Source organism: Cavenderia fasciculata, assembly GCF_000203815.1.
Source record: "Cavenderia fasciculata unplaced genomic scaffold Scf_ET2XIPL01CNAVH-3, whole genome shotgun sequence".
NCBI classification, from domain to species: domain Eukaryota; phylum Evosea; class Eumycetozoa; order Acytosteliales; family Cavenderiaceae; genus Cavenderia; species Cavenderia fasciculata.
Window position 1 is genome coordinate 303,123 of NW_004457723.1, and position 23,256 is coordinate 326,378.

Genomic DNA, 23,256 nt, shown 5'->3' on the forward strand with positions numbered 1-23,256 from the left:
ACTTGGTAGAATCAATCGAATGACTTTCTGAAGAGAGCATAAGTTCTCCATATTGCAAGTTCCAATTTCGAAAAATATCTAAAAAAACAAATAATATTGATCAATAATTTTCATCTTCTTTAGTGGGCTAATAATATTATTTATTGTTTTTATTTATTTAACTCGTACATACGAGTAAAATGTATGCCCTCCCAACTGTCAAAGTTGAAGAAGAGATACAGAAATTAACAACAAACCAACAACTATCTACAGTCAATCAACCTATAAACGAAATTGCAAAACAACTTTCAGCATCCGAATCAAATAACAATAAGATCATCTTGTTGAATGAACTGACTGAACAACAAAAAGAATACACTTGTTGTTTGCAAGAGTATAGTGGTGTTTCAAAAACCTTGGTTGCTGCCTTTATAGATCAATCGTCACTTGCAAACACTATAGTGTTTGAAAATGTATCACAAGAAATCGTACAAGTAGAGTTAAATCTCTCTAGGTTGTTGGAAAAAAGAATTAGTATTCTCAAAGGGTTGATCCAAAATCAACAGTCACAACCACAAGACGAGGAAAAGGAAAAAGGTAAAAAGATTAGTGGAGGAATACAACAACAAGTTCAAGAACCGGTTTGGGATCTATACGCACCTCCAACGTTTCAGTCTGTGGAGATGTTGGTTCCTACACCAACTGGTTCAAATCCAAAAAAGAAAAAGCAAACCATGCAAGTAGTTAAAATGATTGGAGAAGCACAAGTGTACATCAAATCCACTCAAGACCACCCCAAAGTCACCAATGAATTGGAGGAGAAGGAGAAGGAGAAAGAAAAGGAGAGGGAGGATCACGAAGCAAGTTTAATTATAAATTATATCAGACAGATAGATTATATTCAATCTACACAAAAGACTGTATGTATCATGGTGCATACAACAAAAACCATTCTTTTTTTAAACCTAACCCAATATTAATATTATCTTTTAGTATGATGAAATAGTTGAAATCTTTTTAAAATGTAGACCTCAAAGATTAACAAAGTTGGGATGTCATATCGATCAAATATCTGAATTGCCAGTAGATATAACACATGATCAGTACAGCAGTATGGTGATGTCGTCAATGTTTGAAGGGTTGAGACAACAGATGGTTGTCAATATCTTGGACAGTGGTGGAAAGATTGACTATAAACTCACCGACGGTCTGTTGAGCTTTAAAAGAATCCAAGGAGATCCTGCCAAAGCAAATTCTCTCACCGCCACCAATAATGGAATGTTGCTAGATTTTGAATACAAGACTAAAACAAGAGCCAATGATCTACACAAACAAGATCTAGTCTTGATTCAAATCAAACCAATGGTAAAGTGGGTGTTTGCTCTGGTCATCTCTACACAACTACCCACTACTGGAAAGTTAGATCAATCGTGTAGAGTCTATATCATCGACGGACAGACATTGGCACCTCACACAACAGAGTTTATAGAAGCTCTACCGACCGTACTCAAACGCCAAATAGAGTTTGACGTATTAAGGGTGGCCAACTTCATCACATTTAAAAGAGAATTGGAAGTTAGAAAGAATCAACCAATGGATATTAATGGTTTGGCTTTATTTAGTGGTATGTTTAATATTAATATATATATATATATATAAATATAAAGAGGTTATATTAATTAATATTATTGTTTTTTAAAAAAAAAAGAATCCAAAGTATCGAAAGAGACACATCTACTCTAGTCATCAAAAATATGATGAACAATTGGAGAGACTATTTTCTAATTTTGGAGACCATGATGACGATAGTGATGATAGTGATGATGAAGAAGAGGATGAATGCGAAATGGTCAACAATAGTATTTCAAATTTATCTATCGATCCAAACGCCGTCGACTATGTTGAATCATTGATAAAACAAGTGGAAATTGATATTAGTCAATACAACAAGATTAAAGCAGATAGAAACTCTGAAACAAAGGTACAAGCTAAAAGTGCCTATTCAAGAGTTAAAAATAATCTTGATCAATTGGTTATCATCAATCAAAAGGTCAATATTATTTCATCCCCTCAACCACCACTTGGAGATATCGCCGATAATCGAGTGATTAATGATTTATTGGTAACTGCATTTACCGATAAAAAGTGTAGTCAACAAATAATGACAGCCAAGAAATCTAGTTGGAATGATCTTTTAGAGTTGTTAAAGATTAATTTCCCAAGAGACGGTTTCGAGCCATACGGGTCATTTGTAAATGGTATTCAATTGGAATCAAGTGACGACATTGATGTTTGTTTCAAGACCTCGTTTGATACATCTAATGCCATACGTCTAAAGATTCTAATGAAGAGTGTGGTTAGATGTCTTAAAAAGCGTAAGGGTGGTCGCAGGGGTAACAAACTCAAAGGACCGTATTCAGTGGAGCGAATTTTCGATTCTATCAAAGAGGTAGGAATCATTCGATTCAGAGATTATAAGCACCGTGTGTCGTTTAACATGTCCTTTAACAATCGTTTGGCAATTGGTAACTCGCTGTTGGTAAAGTCGTATGCTGAAATTGACGAGAGAGCCAAACAACTCATGTTACTAGTCAAGTATTGGGCATCGAGAAAGGATATCAATGATGCTAGCGGTGGCACCCTTTCATCATACGCTTGGTTGAATATGGTTATATTCTATCTTCAAACTGTTCAACCTCCCGTACTCCCATCGTTGCACTCGAATGTCTCTTCAAACTGTCCAACCAATCAACCAGTACAAAAAGATGATTGGAGTATTAAAGAGGATGAGTGGAAGTTTGTTGATCATCGTCACACTGGATTTGTCAGCCAAAACAACAAAACATTATTCCAACTATTCTATGGTTTCTTTGACTTTTATTGCAAGTTTGATTTTACGAATCAATTGATTTGCATTCGTTTGGGTAAATCAACTACAAACAAGATTGGAATGGATCAAAACAATCATAGCCAAATTTGTATAGAAGATCCATTCGATACATCTTCTAATCTTGGTGCATCTGTTAAATCAACCTCATTTAATATTATTATTTTTGAATTCATGTCAATGCAATCAAAGTTATTAGAACTAGTATCAAACAATCAAAAGATTATTCGTCAACAAGATTTTGATCTTCTCTTTGCACAATCCTTAAAATTGAATCAACTGTATAAAAAATCAAAATAAATAAAATAAATAAATAAATAAATACAAAAATAAATATCCTGTTTTGGGGCAAATCGAAAACTCGCTTGGATTTAATTTAGATCTTGGTGAAACCCTCAAAAAGATGACTCAGCAACTTCTTTGATCAGATATTTTTTATTTTCTTTTAGGCAACTTCACTTTAATTAGGGCAATATTGTTCTTTTTCAACTTGTTTAATTATTTATCTATTTTAAATATCCCATCCCATTAGTAATAGTAGTAAAAATGGATACAACAATCTCACCTCTTCTGGACTAGAGCTTGAGCGAGTGCTGGAGCTTGAACAGGTGCCTGAACTTGAACTGGTGGACGACTGACTTGATCTGGTGATTGTGGTTGTGACACAAGAGATGGTTTTTGGATGACCTGAATCTTCTTCTTTGATTCGAGGGTACTTTTGACAAGCTCACTCGATCTGACCAACTCTTGAATAATGGCTATCCTTATTTCCAACTTTGTAATTTTTGATTGGTTATAACGACTTGGGACATTTGAGATTAAAGACTTGACTTTGTTCCTTAATACCTTTATTTCACCTCCAACCTGATTATTATAACCAACCTTGGAAAATGGTGATTGGTCGATAAAGGCAACCAAGGTTTTAGATAAACGATTATATTCTCTCAAACATAGGTTGTACTCTGCTTGTTTGTCAATCAATTGATCCAAGATCAAGGTATATTTCCTGATTAATTGTTTTCTGTTGGGCGTGCCAGGAGGATATTTTGTTGTAATATCCTTTACAGACTCTCTTTGTTGATTGATTTGTATCTCAACACTTGACAGTTGACTTGTTAATTTCTTTATCTCTTCCCCGACTTTGATAGGACATTCGCTCAAAATTCAAATCAAGAAAAGGAGAAGGAAAAGGAAAGGGAAATATCGAAAAAGATTGGAGAAATGGAAGAGTCTATCAAATCTACTAAAGCCGATTTCAAAGCCACCAAAGCATACATCACCCCAATGGATCGACCAAAGATTTTAAAAGAACACTCAGCCAAAATTAATTTCATAAAAAATGAGCTGAAAAAATTACAAGGAGAGTTGTTGGTGCTTGTGCTTCATGAAACTAGTGCACTTGAAAATGTAATCAGACGGATTACCAATGATTATGTTCAATCATCTACACAAAAGACTGTATGTATCAACTTAAAACATTAAAACAAACTATTCTTAAGTATCTTTAGGTAAGATTTAGTGACTAACAAGTAGTCTCTCTCTCTTTGTTTCATGTTGATCAGTATGATGAAATAGTTCAAGTCATTTTAAGATGTAGACCACAAATATTAACAAAGTTGGGACGTCATATTGAATTGTCTGAACTAGTCTTGCCGACAACAAGTTCAACAAACGATCAGTACAACAGCAGTTTAGTTGTGTCTTTGGTGTTTGAAAAGCTGAGACAGGAGATCGTTGGCAATATCATAGACAGTGGTGGAAAGATTGATGTCAAAGACGGTGGTCTATTGACAGCTAATTATATTAAATCGGTTGCAATAGTTACAAAGGCACAGTCTCTCACTGCCGCCACCAACAAGAATGGCATGATACTAGATTTTAAATTCAAGTCTAAAACAAGAGTAACTGATCTACACAAACACGATCTAGTCTTGCTTCAAAACAAGGCAAGGTCAACGTTGTGTGTGCTTGCTCAAGTCATCTCGGCACCACAACCTACTACTGGAAAGTCAGATCAATTATGTAAAGTCTACATCATCGATGAACAGATATTGGCACCTCACACTACAGAGTTTATTGACTCTTTGTCTACCGTCTCCAAAAACAAAACAGAGTTCCATGTATTAAGGGTGGTTAGAAAGAACAAACAAACAATGAATATGAATGTCTCAGATTTAATTGATGGTATGTATTTTTAAAAATACAATTAGTACTATTTAATTTATATATATATATATATATTCCTCGTGTATTAATATTAATATTATCCCCATTGTTATTAAAAGATCTAAAGAATCCAAAGAAGTTTATCAGTCCCAATTTCAAAACCTTTGGCCAAGAGTTTGAGGAATTATGTTCGCCATCATTTGTTGAGAATGATCAAGATAGTGATGATGATGATGACGATGACCAGGCAGACAAGGTGGTCAATAGTAATAGTACTGTTGAATCATTGATAAAACAGGTGGAAATTGATGTTATCGAACGTAACAAGATTAAAGCAGATAGAAAACCTGAAACCAAGGTTCAAGCTCAAAATGCAATTTCGCGAGTTAAAAAGAATCTTAATCAATTGTTCAACTATCAAAAAGCCAATACTATTTCTTCTCCCTCTCAATCTTCACCACTTGGAGATATCACCGATCGTCAAGAGATCAATGGTTTATTGGTAACTGCATACACTGTTAAAAAGTGTAGCGATAAAACATTGTCAGCCAAGGAGTCTAGTCGTAATGACCTTTTCAGTTTGTTAAAGTCCCAATTCCCAAAAGACAGTTTCGAGGCATACGGGTCATTTGTAAATGGTATTCAATTGGAATCAAGTGACATTGATGTTTGTTTCAAGACCGACATTAATACATCTGACCCAGTCCTTCGTAAGGATCTAATGAAGAGTATAGTCACACGTCTTTATAATCGTAAGAGCAAGAGATCCAAGCTCAGAGGGCCGTATCAAGTAGAGCGAGTACTAGACTCTATCAAAGTACCAATTATTAAATTCAGAGATCTAAGGTACAATGTGTCGTATGACATGTGCTTTAACAATCGTTTGGCAATTGGTAACTCTTTATTGGTAAAATCGTACGCTGAAATTGACGAGAGAGCCAAACAACTCATGTTACTCGTCAAGTATTGGGCATCGAGAAAGGATATCAATGATGCTAGCGGTGGCACCCTTTCATCATACGCTTGGTTGAATATGGTTATATTCTATCTTCAAACTGTTCAACCTCCAGTACTCCCATCATTGCATGCCAACATCTCTTCAAAACCAACCAATCAATTAGTACAAAAAGATGACTGGAAGTTTGTTGATCATCGTCACACTGGATTCGTCAGACAAAACAAAAAGACATTATTCCAACTATTCTATGGTTTCTTTAATTTCTATTGCAAGTTTGATTTCACCAATCAATTGATTTGTATTCGTTTAGGTAAACCAACCAGCTATAGTTTGGCATCAAAATCCTACAAGGATAACAACAATCAAAGTCTCATTCGCATTGAAGATCCATTCGATACATCTGCTAATCCAGGTGCATCTGTTAAATTATCATCTTCATTCAAGATTATCATCTTTGAATTCACGTCGATGCAATCAAAATTATTACAACTATCCAACAAAAAAGATATTATTTATCATCAAGATTTTGATCATCTATTTTCAAAATCATTAAAATTAAATCAACTTTATAAAAAATCAAAATAAATAAAGATAAATAAATAATTAAATATAAAGAATTAAATATATAAATCTTTTTTTGATGTCTAATTTAATTGAAAACTCGCTTAGATTTAATTTGAATCTTGGGTTGGCCCGCTAAGATGATCAAGATCTTTTTCAAGATCCATATTTTAATTTATTAATTTTTTTATTTGGATTAAGAGAAGGCTTCCCCTCACTTTGAAAAGGGACCCTTGAAGTCACTATACTAAAAGTATATATTCAAATAACGATATTATTTATCTATCTCTATATATTTATATTTATATTTTTAATACTACTATTAATATTATGACAAACCCAGCTGTAAAAGTTGTTGGGGAAGGGATCAAGAAACAGACCTTTTACCTATTGGAATTTGATAGACATATCAAAGAACAAGAGGAAGCTATAGTCAATCTTCAAACAAAATTTCCTCTCAACTCACAAGGTAGAAGACAAAATATCATCCAAGCTCGGAATGAGATTCAAGTCACCTTGAAGAAACTGAATGTAGGACGAAAAGGGATCTCTTTGTGTTTGCAAGAATATACTCGTATTTCAAAAGCCTTGGCTTCCTTTATCGACCATTCACCTATCTCGAATGTCACATTTAACGATGTAGCCAAAGAAATCAAACTATTAGAGGAAAGACTTAGAAATTTTGCCCGTGGTAGAGATGGTTGTAAAGATCAACAAAAGAAAATATATCTAAGTGCTAGGATTGCTATTATCACCCAATTGCTCAAATCTATTGATCTTGCTAAAAGATCCAGAGAGACCATCCCTAATCCATCTCCTTTATCCAAACCACCAGTTCACCAGTCACCAGACCTCAGTCGTACACAGCCACCATCAGTAGTTCAAGTTCCAGCACCTGTCCAAGTTCCAGTCCAAGTGCAATTTACTCCTCGACCAATTTCAAATCAAGAAAAGGAAAAAGAAATAGTTAAAAAGATTGGAGACCTAGAGTTTTTTATGAAATCCACTAGAGATCATTTCAACTCTACCAAACAATCCATCAGTCAAGAGGATAGACCACAGATTCTAAAAGAGTACTCTACCAAACTTTCTGTCAAAACAAATGAAGTGAAAAAATTACAAGCAGAGTTGTTGGTGCTTCGTGAAACTAGTTCACTTGTTAACAGCGAAGAGATAGATTATGTTAAATGTACACATAAAACTGTATGTATCAACTTACTTGCATAGTTTACAAACTATTCTGAAACTAACAATATATCTTATTTATAATAGTATGGTCAAATAGTTGATATCTTTTTAAAATGTCGACCACAAAGATTAACAAAATTGGCACATCATATTGATCATCAATCATCAATTATTGATAATAATGATAGAACACACGATCAGTATAATAGTTTTATTGTACCTTTGATGTTTGAAGAATTGAAAGAACAGATTGTTAGCAAGATTACTGATAGTGGTGCTACTGTGAATGGTCATGACGGTCTATTGAACCTATTCAAGATTCAGTCAGTTGCTACTAAAGTAAAATCACTTACTGCTGACAGTACTGGTATGTTACTAGATTTTAATTACAAGGCTGAATCAAGAGACAAGGATCTGTACAAAGAAGATTTAGTATTGCTTCAAATCAATGCAAAGCCAACACCGTTGTATGTATTTGCTAAAGTCATTTCGGCACCTCTACCAACCGGTAAATCAGATCAATCTTGTAGAGTCTACATCATCGATGAAGAGACATTGGCACCTCACACTACAGAGTTTATCGAAGCTCTAGCCAACCTACGTAAAACTAAAACAGAGTTTTATGTATCAAAGGTTGCCAACCTCATCACATTTGAAAGAGAATTAAAATCAATTAAACAATTTACATCACATCGATTATCAAAACTAGTTCTATCACCAAGAACTTTTATAGAAGATAGAAAGAATATGATTGTTAAAAAACAATCATTTATTATTCCATCTCATCTCGACCTTGGTAATCTCAATCCATCACAATTATCTGCAATTCAAAAATCAATGATTCAAGATGAATTAACTTTAATTCAAGGTAAATATATATTTATAGAAATATAGAAATATTTATTTATAATTATTATTTGTATTAATTATTTCTCTTTATTTTAATTATTTTTAAAAGGACCACCTGGAACAGGTAAAACAACTATTATATTAAATTTATTAAGAATATTTCATTCAATACTCGGAGAAAAGGAAACTATTTTAGTTTGTGCACCAAGTAATACAGCAGTTGATGAAGTTGGGTTGAGATTGTTGGATGATGGATTGGGTCTTGGGTCAGAGACACCTGACATTGTTCGTATTGGAAGATTAGAGGCAGTCAACAAAAAGGTTCATTCTATTTGTATCAACAAACACTCTAAATTCAAAGAAAAGAAGAGAATGATTAGAGAGGCTAGAATATTGCTTACAACATTGTCTGGAGCTGCGTCAAAGATTTTAGATGCTAGTCCATCGGTCATTATTATCGACGAGTCTACTCAATCGTGTGAACCATCAACATTGATCCCATTGTTGCTCAACCCAAACTCTAAAGTCATTTTAATTGGTGATCCAAAACAACTTCCACCAACTGTATTTTCAAAGATTTCGAGTAGACATGGATACAATGTATCATTGTTTGAAAGATTATCAAACTATCTACCAGTTCATATGCTCGATACTCAATATCGTATGCATCCATCCATTTCAAAGTTCCCTTCACAACGTTTCTATCAATCGAAATTAAAGGATGGTGAAAATGTTGTCAAATACACCAACTCATTTTATAATAATGCAAAGTATGGACCAATCAATTTTTATAATATTCCAGAGTCTCAAGAAGTATCAGAAAATGGTAATTCTTTAAAAAATATTTTAGAATCTAAATATGTTTTTGTTTTATTAAAAAAATTGGTAAGACATATCAAAAACAAACAAATAATTTAATTAAATATTTATTTATTTATTTATTTATTAATTTATTTATTTTATTTCTTAGGTACAAGAATATCCAGAAGTTAAAAAAATGATTGTTGGTATTATTACACCATATAAATTACAAAAGAAAGAATTGTTGGAAGCAAGAGGAGCATTTAATGAAAAGATGGATGTAGTTGTGAATACCGTCGATGGGTTCCAAGGTGCTGAAAAGGATATTATTATATTTTCGTGTGTTAGAAACAAGAGAATCGGATTCCTTAGTGATATTCGTCGTATCAATGTCGGTATTACTCGTGCAAGAAAAGCAATCTATGTAATTGGAAATCGTACGCTATTGGGTCAAGATCCAACTTGGAATCAGTGATTGAAAAGGTTGTTGGTAAACAATTTATTATCAATTCTGGTGGCATCGATATTCTTCAAGAAGAAATTAGACAACACGATCTTAGACATCCAAATGGTTTAATCGTTAGTAATGGTAAATCAGATGAAGAAGAACTGGAAGTATTCTTTTCATCATCAAAAGATCAACCATTTGGTCATGGTGATGAAGATGATGAAAGTGATGGTGACGACAATGAAACCGAAGCAGACAAGTTGGTTAATAGTATTTCAAATTTATCTATTAATCCAACCGCCGCCAACTATGTCGAATTATTGATAAAACAAGTGGAAATTGATATTAGTCATTACAACAAGATTAAAGCAGATAGAAACTCTGAAACAAAGGTACAAGCTAAAAGTGCCTATTCAAGAGTTAAAAATAATCTTGGACAATTGGTTGGTCATCAAAAGATCAATATTTCATCCTCTCAGCCACAACTAGATATCACCGATAATACAATCAATGGTTTATTGTCAACTGCATTTACCGATAAAAAGTGTAGTGGTGAAACATTGTCAACAAAGAAATCTAGTTGGAATGATCTTTTAGAGTTGTTAAAGATTAATTTCCCAAAAGACAGTTTCGAGGCATACGGGTCATTTGTAAATGGCATTCAATTGGAATCAAGTGACATTGATGTTTGTTTCAAGACCTCGTTTGATACCTCTGACCCTGTCCGTCGAGTAGATCTAATGAAGAGTGTGGCTAGATGTCTTTTGGCTAAAAGGGATGATCAAGGTAACCGTGATTATCAATTGGTTCGATTATTAGATTCAATCAAAGTACCAATCATTAAATTCACAGATTTGAAGCACCGTGTTTCGTATGACATGTGCTTTAACAATCGTTTGGCAATTGGTAACTCTTTATTGGTAAAATCGTACGCTGAAATTGACGAGAGAGCCAAACAACTCATGTTACTCGTCAAGTATTGGGCATCGAGAAAGGATATCAATGATGCTAGCGGTGGCACCCTTTCATCATATGCTTGGTTGAATATGGTTATATTCTATCTTCAAACTGTTCAACCTCCCGTACTCCCATCGTTGCACTCTAATGTCTATTCAAAATCAGATGGTCAGTTGGTACAAAGTAAAGTGGATGGTTGGAAGTTTGTTGATCATCGTCACACTGGATTCGTCAGCCAAAACAACAAAACATTATTCCAACTATTCTATGGTTTCTTTAATTTCTATTGCAAGTTTGATTTTAAGGATCAATTGATTTGCATTCGTTTAGGTAAACCAACGAGCAATCGAATGGCATCACAATCCTATATGGAACAAAACGATCAAAGTAAAATTTGCATTGAAGATCCATTCAACACTTCCTCCAACCCAGGTTCATCTGTTCAATCAACCTCATTTAATATTATTATTTTTGAATTCATGTCAATGAAATCAAAATTACAACAACTAGCAGTATCAACCAATAATCAAAAGATTATTCATCAACAAGATTTTGATCATCTCTTTTCAAAATCCTTAAAATTAAATGAACTTTATAAAAAATCAAAATAAAAAGTAAATGGAACAATACTACGTAAGTATTGTTGGAGAGAGAACAGATCAAATAATAAAAGAGTTTAATTCCAACAATAACACGTATGGAGAAATGAAACAAAAATGTTCATTCCATTTGGTTAACCACACACACACACATAATTGTGACACTATCTTCACGAGCTGTGTCGATATGGTTTAGCTCAATGAGTGGTAAAAAATATATATACCTGCATACATACCGACTGTATGGGAGTCTATTGGTCAATAGGTCTATTGTTAATGGTGTTGCTATTCAAAATAGTTATAACCCCCCTTGGTTGGATGAATCCGTCACCAGAATATGACAGGTTAAATTGATTTAAAAGTTAGAATTGTTAAATTTTAATCAATCAATTAATATTAAAAAGAAAAAGGAGACAGAGAGAGAGGAAAAGAATAAATAGATTATATTAATAGTCATACTTCTTCTCAACATTCAACTTCACATTTATTTATTTATTTATTTATTTATTTATTTTAAAAAAATTATGAAAATATTAAACACTCATAATTTAATCCTACTATTGTTGGGATTAATATTATTTATTAATCAATCTTTGTCACTTGAATGTGATTATGATTGGAAATGTCCAGGTCTACCAAATAGTTTTTGTAAGAATCGTATTGCCATTTATCAAGGTTTAGTTTTGGATCCTGAAACTCACAAATTATCGTTGACTGGTCGTTACAATACAAGTGTTGGAAGAACTCAAGGAAATGCATTCTTGATTGAAATCGATACTCAAGGACCATTGGGATTCGTTGAAAAGTTGGAGTTTTTTGGAGAGAACCGTACACATCTACAGTTCAATATCAAGTATGTTAATGGTCTGGCTGGTATTGCTCCAGGTGGTCGTCCAGTAGTCGTCATGCCACGTTTCAGAGCCAATCCAACTGTCTCTCTGTATGACCCATCCACCAAAACTTACACTGATTTAATTCAAGAGTATTCTGCTCAATTCAAGGGATTTGTAAATGGTAACAATCCAAATGAATTCTTTGGTTGTGGGTATCAAGGTATTAAAAAGTACAGTCCTCTTACACCCGGGGTCATCCCAACCTCTGTACCCGTCATGTCGTTCCTTCCATGGGGAGATTGTGCAGCTCTGTCCAAACAAGGCAATACATTGTACTTTGTACACTACGAGTATTTGTTGGGTGTCACCAAATCACATGTCATGACAGTACCTGATAATTGCAATAACTGTACTTCTGCAACCACCCTATTCACCGTTGATTTCCAGATCCAAGGCTTTGCAACACATAAAGCAGGTAATAGAGTATTCGTCTATTACTCTAGCCAAGATGCCATGTATCGTGTGCCATTGGACAATGTAGCTCAACCATTTGTCCTTGTTCAAGAACAATGGATTCAATCGATTGTTGCAGATGACCAATTTGTCTATTACACCACCTCGGACCAGGTCAAAAAGGTCAGTCAACAGACCACTGTCACCAGCACTCTCTACGACCCCTCCAACCAACAATACCTCAAAACGTCAACTTGCAACTGTGTCAATGGTTTCACAGGATCGGATTGTCAAACTTGTGCTGGAGGTACCGTTCAATGGAACTACGGTGAACCATTCTGTGTACCATTCCTCGCCGACGGATCAGTATCTTCTTGTACCGAGACATACCATTGTCTCAGTGGTCCATATGCCTACTGTTATTACAATTCTTGTATCTGCAAGTCATCCTTTTCTGGTCCACGTTGTGACCAATGTGTAAATGGTACTGTGTCATGGGATCAATTTGGTCCAAGTTGTATAAAACATTAAACCTTCATACAAATTACCTTTCCAACAACATCAAATAATAAATATTATAAATTATATTATTCTACCAACAACAACAACATTAATATTGGATGGTGAATTCAACAGTCCTCTCAGAGGATTAATTCCACCAACACTTTTAAAATTAAAGCTATTGGGAAACTTTAATCAACCAATCACATGGGGTGATATTCCAGATAGTGTTGAAACATTGATATTCGGATCATCATTTAATAGTGACATCGAATCATTTCCAAGGTCATTAAAACATTTAGTTTTAGGAAAATCATTCAATCAATCGTTGAGATCATTTTCTATGCCTATAAATGCTACAATACATATAACCACCTCTAATTGGAACCATACTCTTTCCAATGTATTTGTCAATTGGAGTGATCAAGCATTGAAAAGGATGAATGTCTACCAGTACTGCCAAGATTCCAAACAGACTACCATCAACTCATTTATAAAAAAACAAACCTATTTTCATCTTAACAATCGGTGAGCAATCTTATGGAATTGGTAGAGGTATGGTATCTGGTCAAACAAATTTGTAACAATGATTCTAACCGGAAGAGTTTTAATATTTTTTCAAATATAGGAGCGATAATATATTACAGTGGAAGAATAATAACATCAAATTATCAATCAATCTAGAAGTTGTCAAGTGATATCATATGTTAAAGCATCAATCTATCCACATTTATTTTGTCAAATAGATAAATCAAAATTTGAATCAATCAATCAACACTTTGTCGAATACCAACCCGACTCTAAATACCCCCTAAAGGAAATGGAGAAACTATTTGAATTGGATGAAGACAATATTCATCAAGTGTTTGAACATAATGATCAATATCTAAATATTAGATTGATTTACACCAAAACATCTGTGCTGTCAAAGAAGAAAAAGGTTTTCTCTCGTCTTTCAAAAAGCAATAACAATAAAACAAAGAAATAAATGGCTGATATATTAAACAGGTTTCGTGTTCAGAACACCACCTAAATGATAAGTACATGATGATCAAATACTAAATTCTAAAGTACATTTAAATGTTTTTATATTATTGTATATTTAATAATTCATTTCAATAAATTAATTAATTACACTTTTAAAAAGATTTGTTGTTTAAACAATGACGAGTCGTCACCAGTCTTGTTTTATTATTAAACAATTTAGTAGACACCAGAAGTTGGTGAATGATAAACCCAAACTTATCAATATGGATATATTATCTTGGTGGCACAGTCAGAAAGAAAGTATGCCCGTCCTCTATGACTTGGTACAAAAGTATATGTGCATTCCATCGTCATCAGCTCCTTGTGAGCGTATATTTTCAAAAGCAGGTACAATGTGCACATCATTACGTAACAGAATGTCCCGTTATTGCAGTCGAAGATGTCATGTACGTAGACGTCAATCACTCATATATTTCTTCTGAGAAGAAAAATCAACAAAAACGTTCTGATAATAATTAAATAAATAAATGTAATAAATGGTCTAGTTTTCCTTATGATTAATTTAATTGTTTGTAGCTGACTTTTTAATTGTTTCGACAAGCTTTTGACCCGCTAAAAACGAGCTTTCAGCCAAAGCTGAAAACACTGGTTTATTACAATTTTTGAATCAAAAATTGTAATAAACAGTTTATTATCAATATTAATTTGTATTGACTGTTAAAGAATTGACAAAGTCATTATAATGGCTGATACAGCAAACGATATCTCTGACACCCAACAAACTTCCTCAGATACAATCGAGGACAAAATCAATCCAATATTACTATCATTGACTTTTGCTAATGATTATAATCAATTTCTAACAGTTGGAGTATTATCATCATCATTACAATCATTGGTGTTTGGTGATGAATATAATCAACCGCTAACAGTTGGAGTATTACCATCATCATTACAATCATTGGTGTTTGGTGATGAATATAATCAACGTCTATCAGTTGGAGTATTACCATCATCATTACAATCATTGGTGTTTGGTGTTGGATATAATCAACGTCTATCAGTTGGAGTATTACCATCATCATTACAATCATTGAGGTTTGGTAGTTACTATAATCAACCACTATCAGTTGGAGTATTACCAACATCATTACAATCATTGATGTTTGGTCATTATTATAATCAACCACTATCAGTTGGAGTATTACCATCATCATTACAATCATTGGTGTTTGGTGATGATTACAATCAACCACTATCAGTTGGAGAATTACCATCATCATTACAATCATTGGTGTTTGGTGATGAATATAATCAACCACTATCAGTTGGAGTATTACCATCATCATTACAATCATTGGTGTTTGGTTGGAACTATTACCAACCTCTATCAGTTGGAGTATTACCATCATCATTACAATCATTGGTGTTTGGTGATGATTACAATCAACCACTATCAGTTGGAGTATTACCATCATCATTACAATCATTGAAGTTTGGTTTGGAATATAATCAACCACTATCAGTTGGAGTATTACCAACATCATTACAATCATTGGAGTTTGGTTGGAACTATTACCAACCTCTATCAGTTGGAGTATTACCATCATCATTAAAATCATTGAGTTTTAGTGGTAAATATAATCAACCACTACCAATTAGAGTATTACCACCATCGTTACAATCATTGGGATTTAGTTGGAGATATAATCAACCTCTATCAGTTGGAGAATTACCATCATCATTACAATCATTGGTGTTTGGTTGGAACTATTACCAACCTCTATCAGTTGGAGAATTACCATCATCATTACAATCATTGGTGTTTGGTTATAAATATAATCAACCTCTATCAGTTGGAGTATTACCATCATCATTACAATCATTGATGTTTGGTCATGATTATAATCAACCACTATCAGTTGGAGTATTACCATCATCATTACAATCATTGGTGTTTGGTTACTACTATAATCAACATATATCAGTTGGAGTATTACCATCATCATTACAATCATTGGTGTTTGGTGATGATTACAATCAACCACTATCAGTTGGAGTATTACCTTCATCATTACAATCATTGGTGTTTGGTTATAAATATAATCAACCTATATCAGTTGGAGTATTACCATCATCATTACAATCATTGGTGTTTGGTGATGATTACAATCAACCACTATCAGTTGGAGTATTACCATCATCATTACAATCATTGGTGTTTGGTGATGATTATAATCAACCTCTATCAGTTGGAGTATTACCAACATCATTACAATCATTGGTGTTTGGTTATAAATATAATCAACCTCTATCAGTTGGAGTATTACCAACATCACTACAATCATTAGAGTTTGGTAGTTCCTATAATCAACGCCTATCAGTTGGAGTATTACCAACATCACTACAATCATTGTTATTTGGTCACATAAATATCGAAATTTCGCCAACAAGAGTTTTAGTTGATTTCAAACAAACGATTGCCAACAGAAACTTTATTAAACTAGGGTCGCTTGGAGTAATCAAACTGCCAAATATCAAAATTCTTCCAAAAATAACGTCATGGTACAATGGGCAGAACAACATTCTAACACTCACAACATTCAACCCAAATCCCAACTCTATCAATTACGACCCCAACTATTTAATGGTATATCCCATCAAATCCACAGATTATGTTACAGTCAACAACCACAAATATTTCAAATTACACCCTTTTCCATACTCTGACAACCAAGTAATCTTTGTTATGAGCGAATCCGGTGTATTAGTATGTATTAAAAATCCGAAACAAAAATATAATAATTACTTTGATGTTTAACCTATCTTTTAGTTTGTTTACAAAGAAATAGATTACTCCTCCAATCAATCAATCTACAACAAAGTACAATTTGAAATCACAACGATGAAATTATTCATCAGTGACTCTATGTTTGTACAATACAAAGATCACCAAGATGACAGTGATTTAAAAAAGATATATATTTTGACACATTTCTGTGAAGGTGGTGATTTAGAACAATTATTTCAATCAATGACTAAATGGTATGTCATTCTAATTATTAGAAGTTTACCATTGATTGACCATATTTAACACGAACAACTCTTTTTAGGAATATCTCTCAAAAACAACAACCTCTTCCAGAATATAAATATATTCCAGAATCAGAAATATGGGTCTATATTCGACGATTATTCCTCATACTTGAAAAACTATCACAACACAATCTTGCACATCTTGATATTAAACCACTCAATCTTTTCATTGGAAATGATGGTGAAATCGTTCTTGGTGATTTTGGTTGTTGTCACACTTACGTTGATCATAATACATCAGTTTCTAATGCCAAGATTGATAAAGTCACAAATAATAATCAAGAAAATAATGACTCCAATCAAACAACAGCACAATATGCTATTAAGATAGCCAAAACACTTGCCTCTCGTGGAACAAAAGGATATTACTCACCAGTATGTACATATTTTTATGTTTATAGATTAATCATGCTAGAATAACATTTTTTTTTAAATGATAACTGTATAATAGGAATCAAAACAAAAGAAATATTACCCCTCAAGTGATATATATTCAGTTGGTTCAACTATTTTACATTTACTTTCTTGGTAAGATTTTTTATTTGACAAACAACTTTATTGACAACCAACTTACCATTTCACAGTCACCCAGATGATATCGGTCATAGAATTGAATTTGTCAACAACCACAAAAATAACAACTTTGATACGAACCATATTAAAATATCAACAGATAGATACTCTGAATATTTAATTAATTTTGTCAAGAATCTATTAATCGAAACACCTGATGATCGTCTTTCATTGGATGATTTGGTTGGAGAAATAGTCAACGAACACACACAAAGAATCACATCATTTTTAATCGATCGACGACAAATTCTAACAAACACAACAACATTAATATTGGATGGTGAATTCAACAGTCCCCTCGAAGGATTACTTCCACCAACACTGTTAAAATTAAAGTTGTTGGGAAACTTTAATCAACCAATCACATGGGGTGATATTCCAGATAGTGTTGAAACATTGATATTCGGATCATCATTTAATAGTGACATTGTATCATTTCCAAGGTCATTAAAACATTTAGTTTTAGGAAAATCATTCAATCAATCGTTGGGATCATTTTCTATGCCTACAATACATATAACCACCTCTAATTGGAACCATACTCTGTCCAATGTATTTGTCAATTGGAGTGATCAAGCATTGAAAAGTATAAATGTCTACCACTGCCAAGATTCCGAACAGACTACCATCAACTCATTTATAAAAAACAAACCTAATTTCATCTTAACAATCGGTGAGCAATCTTATGGAATTGGTGATATCAAGAGGTATGTTATCTGGTCATACAAAATCAACAATGATGCTAACCGGAAGAATTATAATATTTTTTTCAAATATAGGAGCGATAATATACTAGAGTGGAAGAATAATAACATCAAATTATCAATCAATCTAGAAGATGTCAAAGTGATATCATATGTTCAAGCATCAATCTATCCACATTTATTTTGTCAAATCGGTAGAACAGAATTTGAATCAATCAACCAACACTTTGTCGAATGCCAACCCGACTCTGAATACCCCCTAAAGAAAATGGAGAAACTATTTGAATTGGATGAAGATGATATTCATCAAGTGTTTGAACATAATCAATATCTAAATATTAGATTGATTTACAACAAAACATCTGTTGATTGAATTCAAAGATGAAAAAGGTTTTCTCTCATCTTTCAAAAAGCAATAACAATAAAACAAAGAAATAAATGGCTGATATATTAAACAGGTTAACACATGTTTGGTAGACACCCGGTTTACCAAATAGTTTTTGTCAAGAATCGTATTGATTCATTCTTACTTTTCTCAAGAGGATCCAAATATCAGATTGGTGTGTCCTATAACTTATACATTTAATAATTAATTTCAATAAATTGATTAATTACACGATTTGTTGTTTAAACAATGACCGAGTCGTCACCAGTCTTGTTTTATTATTAAACAATTTAGTAGACACCAGAAGTTGGTGAATGAATATCTACTTGTCCTTGAACTTGAGACTGGGAGACAATTTGGTTGGAGTTGAGATCGATGGTGGTCAAGTAGTATTGGTTGTCCGACGATGACAATGAAAGATAGACAAAGTAATTGTCAACAAACCAGAGATTGAGAGAGAATGGGAGACCGGTATCAGCGTCACTGTAGGTGAGGGTGGCAGTAGCTTGGACGGTATCGATTAGGTACAATGACAATGCATTGGGAGAGTTACGGGTAACGGCATAGATTTGTTTGTTGGCAGAGAAAAGATAAGTGTCAAGGTTGGGAGCAATACCAGTCACATTGACAATACTCGATTGTTGGTAGGTGGCCAATGAATAGTATGACAATACAAATATACTATTGTCATTGTCAGAGACATCCATGAAATAGTAATTGTTTTGACCGTCGAAACAACCAGATGGAATACTGTACCCTTCTGGCATGGCGAGTGTGATGACCTTGGTGGCTGAATGACCAAAGTCATAGACAAACAATTGGGGACCTGTTTCTGGACCACCTTCAATAAGATAGACCGAATTACGATTACTATCATATTGGTATGAAGTCAAGTACCATGTAAAGTCTGGTTTAACAGAACCAACATATGGAGTTGAACTAATCAAATTACCAGATGGTGAAACAGTCATAATACTATAAGCAAAACTAGTATTCTCTACTAAAATCAAAAACTAAAAAAAATATAAAACAAACAATAATATTATTAGTTATAATGATCACAGATACGTAAAAATATATATATTATATAGTTGTTGTTGAATACATACATTTCCATTGGTATCAACACCCAAGAATCTTTGAAACCATGAACCATTTTGTAAGGTATTGACAGATAGTGTAGTATTCTTGACAGTTCCACTAGCAATGTTGATCGTACTCAAATCAATAGAGTGATCAGAGTAGTTGTTTGTATAGATGTATAGGTTGCTTGGTGGTGTTGCTGCTACATAGTAGATACTCTAATAATAATTAAATTAAATATAAAAGATAAATATGTATGTTAATTCATCTTTTATCTCTTTTAATGATTTCTGCGCGATCTTTGTTGTTTGAACGAATGAATACTCACACATAAAATTAGTGAAAATAAAAAAGAATATTTTAAATACATTTTTAATTGTGGTGTGTTTGTGGTTGCTTTGAAAGAAAGACGAATAAAAAGAATGATCAACCGAGGAACCAAGAGTCGTCACAATCAGTGGTGCCTCTCGTTTTTAACATTAAAATTAAAATTTAATATTATATTATATAATATAATATAAAAGTTTGAAACCCAGTGGTTTACAGGATATTTAAATTTATCTTTGAAAAAATCGGAAAACTTTTCTTTCACCTTCGAGACAAAAGGAAAAGATGGTATCCGCGCTCATCATACTCTCAGCTCTCTAAAAACAATCAAATAAATCTTTTAAATACGATTAACCAACATCAATCATCTTTCATTCTAAAGATTGTTGTTGTTTGTTTGTTTGCGTATTTATTTATTAAAAGACACCAGAAGCTTGTGAATAGAGATCAAAAGTATTTGCTTGGACGAGTGTAGTGGAGACAACTTGTTTGATGTTGAGATCGACAGTGGTCAAATAGAATTCTTGGGTGTCTGACGACAAGGTAAGCAATACAAAGTAGTTGTCGATGAACCATAGATTGAGAGAGTTCATTAGACCGGTATCAACGTTACTGTAGATTGGAGTGGCGGTGGCTTGGGAGGTATCTAAAAGATATAATGTCAAGTTTGTAGGGTTGATAGTATTATAGGCAAGAACATAGACTTGTTTGTTGGCACAGTAAAGGTAGGTATCTGAATTGGGTGAAATACCAGTAACGTTGACATTGTTGGATTGTTGTTGACTGGCAAACGAGTAGGATGATAGTTGGAAGGCACTAAAGTTATCGTCAATGATATTCATGAAATAGTAGTTATCAACACCGTCAAAACAACCACTTGGAATATTGTATAGTTCAGACATGGAAAGTTGGACAATATTGGTCGATGAATCGGCCAAGTTATACTCCAACAAACGTGGCGCTCCAGCACCCGTGACAATAAGGTATACTGCATTACGACCACTATCATATTGATAGGAAGTGTCGTACCATTCATAAGTTGTAGATATCGGACCTGCATAGGAAGGTGTATTTAATAATTCCCCAGATTGTGGTGAAACCGTCAATACTCCAAATCCACCTGAATGATTCATTGCTAAAAGTTTAAACTACAAACCAAAAAAAAAAAAAAAAAAATCAATTAATTATTTATATATTTATATTTAGTTTGTTTGTTAGTTTGTTTGTTTGTTTGTTTGGATACATACATTATCATTGGCATCAACACCTAAAAATCTTTGTAACCAAATATCATCTTGGAACATGGGAAGTGTGGTAGAGTTGACGGCTCCAGTTTCAAGATTGATCTTTGTCAATCCAACAAGAATGAGTAATCGGTCAACTGAATACATGTAGAGATTGCTTGGTGGTGTTGCAGTCACAACCATAGAGCTATAAATCTATAGATAGTTGTTAATTGGAATAAAAATATGTAAATATATTAATCAGAAAAATAAATAAATATTATTCTTTTATACTTACACTACATACTGCTGCAACTAGAAATAAAAGATAAGGAGAGAGTTTAAAATTCATTTTCATTCTAATTACAAATGAAAGTGATGCTCCTCTAGATGACGTATAGTATTACAATTCTGGATCATTAATTATAATTAAAATTTATACAGTCGACAAAAAATATCTTTGTCGTTGTAAATTTCAAGGTCCATCTTGGGTTTTCAAAAAACGGCACCGTAAAACCGAGCCCCACCTTGGTCCGATCTGCCTGTCGACGTCATTTCCGGCTCCGACCCTCTTGTTTGTTGCGAGTGATGATTTTTATTGTTTGTTAAAAAGAAATCTCTTTGAACTTGAATAAGTAATTGGCCAATTACTTATTAATTATTTATTTATTAATTTTATTTAATTTTTTAAAAGACACCTGATGCATTTGAACGAATATCTACTTGACCTTGGACATGGATCTTGGAGACAACATGGTTAAGGTTAAGATCGAATGTGGTTAAATAGAATTGACCGTCAGAATCGGTAGAGAGCAAGACAAAGTATTTGTCAATGAATCAAACATTGAGAGTTCATGAGACCGGTCGACATTGTAGGCGAGAGTGGCTCAATCTTGATTGGTATCGATTAGGTATAACGACATATTGGTAGGATTGATGGTATCATAGGCAAGAGCATAGACTTGTTTGTTGGAACAGTAAAGGTAGGTATCAGAGTTGGCTGAAATACCAGTAACGTTGACATTGTCGGATTGTTGTTCATCTGCAAACGAATAGGATGATAATGTGAATTGACTATAATCATCATCATTGATTTCCATGAAATAGTAGTTATTGTGACCATCAAAACAACCACTTGGGATATTGTATCGGCCGTTCATGGAAAGATCGAGATCATCAGTCTTGGAATTCTCGAAATCATAGACAAATATTTGTGGACCCGATACTACAAGATAGACAGAGTCACGACCACTTTCATATTGGTATGAAGTAGTGTACCATTCATAAGTTGTACCGATTGGACCAACATAGTAAGGATCCTTTACTAATTGACCAGTCTTTGAAACGGTTGCAATTCCTAATGAACCAGTACCTCCCATCGTTCTCTACTAAAATGAGAAACTATAATCAAACATTCTTGACTTTCTAGATTATCATCCACAGACCCTCAAGTGATCTATAGATCACTAAACTGAGCTGTCATGTGATTGAATGATGAGGAGAGGTGAATTAAACAACCTGTCTGTAGTGGGTGGGGTTTGAAAAATAATCAATACAAAAAAAAAAAAAAAAAAAAAAAGGTGATACTTCAAGTAGTTGTGTTCTGTAGTCCATAGATAGGTAGATATATAGATAGATATTTAGAAAGGCAAAATGTTAGGAAGGGGTTTTATTCAAACAATCGAGATCAGGTCACAA

The 23,256-nt window shown here is 33.4% G+C and overlaps 7 protein-coding genes across 7 annotated transcripts; 5 read left to right on the plus strand and 2 right to left on the minus strand.

The window, feature by feature from the left end:
• Positions 1-179: 179 nt before the first annotated feature.
• Positions 180-6,575, plus strand: DFA_06957 (uncharacterized protein; the record flags this gene model as incomplete). The annotated part of the gene is made up of 6 exons (XM_004358143.1): positions 180-899; positions 973-1,344; positions 1,688-3,147; positions 4,015-4,324; positions 4,429-5,050; positions 5,152-6,575. 6 exons carry the CDS (start codon positions 180-182, stop codon positions 6,573-6,575), a joined length of 4,908 nt encoding a protein of 1,635 aa, XP_004358200.1.
• Positions 6,576-6,881: 306 nt separating this feature from the next.
• DFA_06958 (uncharacterized protein) lies at positions 6,882-11,405 on the plus strand (the record flags this gene model as incomplete). The annotated part of the gene is made up of 5 exons (XM_004358144.1): positions 6,882-7,754; positions 7,824-8,607; positions 8,698-9,473; positions 9,559-9,813; positions 9,873-11,405. 5 exons carry the CDS (start codon positions 6,882-6,884, stop codon positions 11,403-11,405), a joined length of 4,221 nt encoding a protein of 1,406 aa, XP_004358201.1.
• Positions 11,406-11,917: 512 nt separating this feature from the next.
• On the plus strand, positions 11,918-13,473 carry DFA_06959 (uncharacterized protein; the record flags this gene model as incomplete). Its single annotated transcript, XM_004358145.1, has 2 exons — positions 11,918-13,196; positions 13,445-13,473. 2 exons carry the CDS (start codon positions 11,918-11,920, stop codon positions 13,471-13,473), a joined length of 1,308 nt encoding a protein of 435 aa, XP_004358202.1.
• An 870-nt stretch (positions 13,474-14,343) lies between these two features.
• Positions 14,344-14,686, plus strand: DFA_06960 (uncharacterized protein; the record flags this gene model as incomplete). Its single annotated transcript, XM_004358146.1, has 2 exons — positions 14,344-14,613; positions 14,651-14,686. The coding sequence occupies 2 exons, from the start codon at positions 14,344-14,346 to the stop codon at positions 14,684-14,686; spliced, it is 306 nt and encodes a 101-aa protein (XP_004358203.1).
• A 223-nt stretch (positions 14,687-14,909) lies between these two features.
• On the plus strand, positions 14,910-18,913 carry DFA_06961 (FNIP repeat-containing protein; the record flags this gene model as incomplete). Its single annotated transcript, XM_004358147.1, has 6 exons — positions 14,910-16,937; positions 17,001-17,212; positions 17,281-17,638; positions 17,715-17,791; positions 17,848-18,543; positions 18,616-18,913. 6 exons carry the CDS (start codon positions 14,910-14,912, stop codon positions 18,911-18,913), a joined length of 3,669 nt encoding a protein of 1,222 aa, XP_004358204.1.
• A 302-nt stretch (positions 18,914-19,215) lies between these two features.
• On the minus strand, positions 19,216-21,916 carry DFA_06962 (uncharacterized protein; the record flags this gene model as incomplete). The annotated part of the gene is made up of 6 exons (XM_004358148.1): positions 19,216-19,938; positions 20,035-20,226; positions 20,590-20,652; positions 20,797-21,483; positions 21,583-21,774; positions 21,857-21,916. The coding sequence occupies 6 exons, from the start codon at positions 21,914-21,916 to the stop codon at positions 19,216-19,218; spliced, it is 1,917 nt and encodes a 638-aa protein (XP_004358205.1).
• Positions 21,917-22,445: 529 nt separating this feature from the next.
• On the minus strand, positions 22,446-22,937 carry DFA_06963 (uncharacterized protein; the record flags this gene model as incomplete). The annotated part of the gene is made up of 1 exon (XM_004358149.1): positions 22,446-22,937. The coding sequence occupies one exon, from the start codon at positions 22,935-22,937 to the stop codon at positions 22,446-22,448; it is 492 nt and encodes a 163-aa protein (XP_004358206.1).
• Positions 22,938-23,256: the final 319 nt, after the last annotated feature.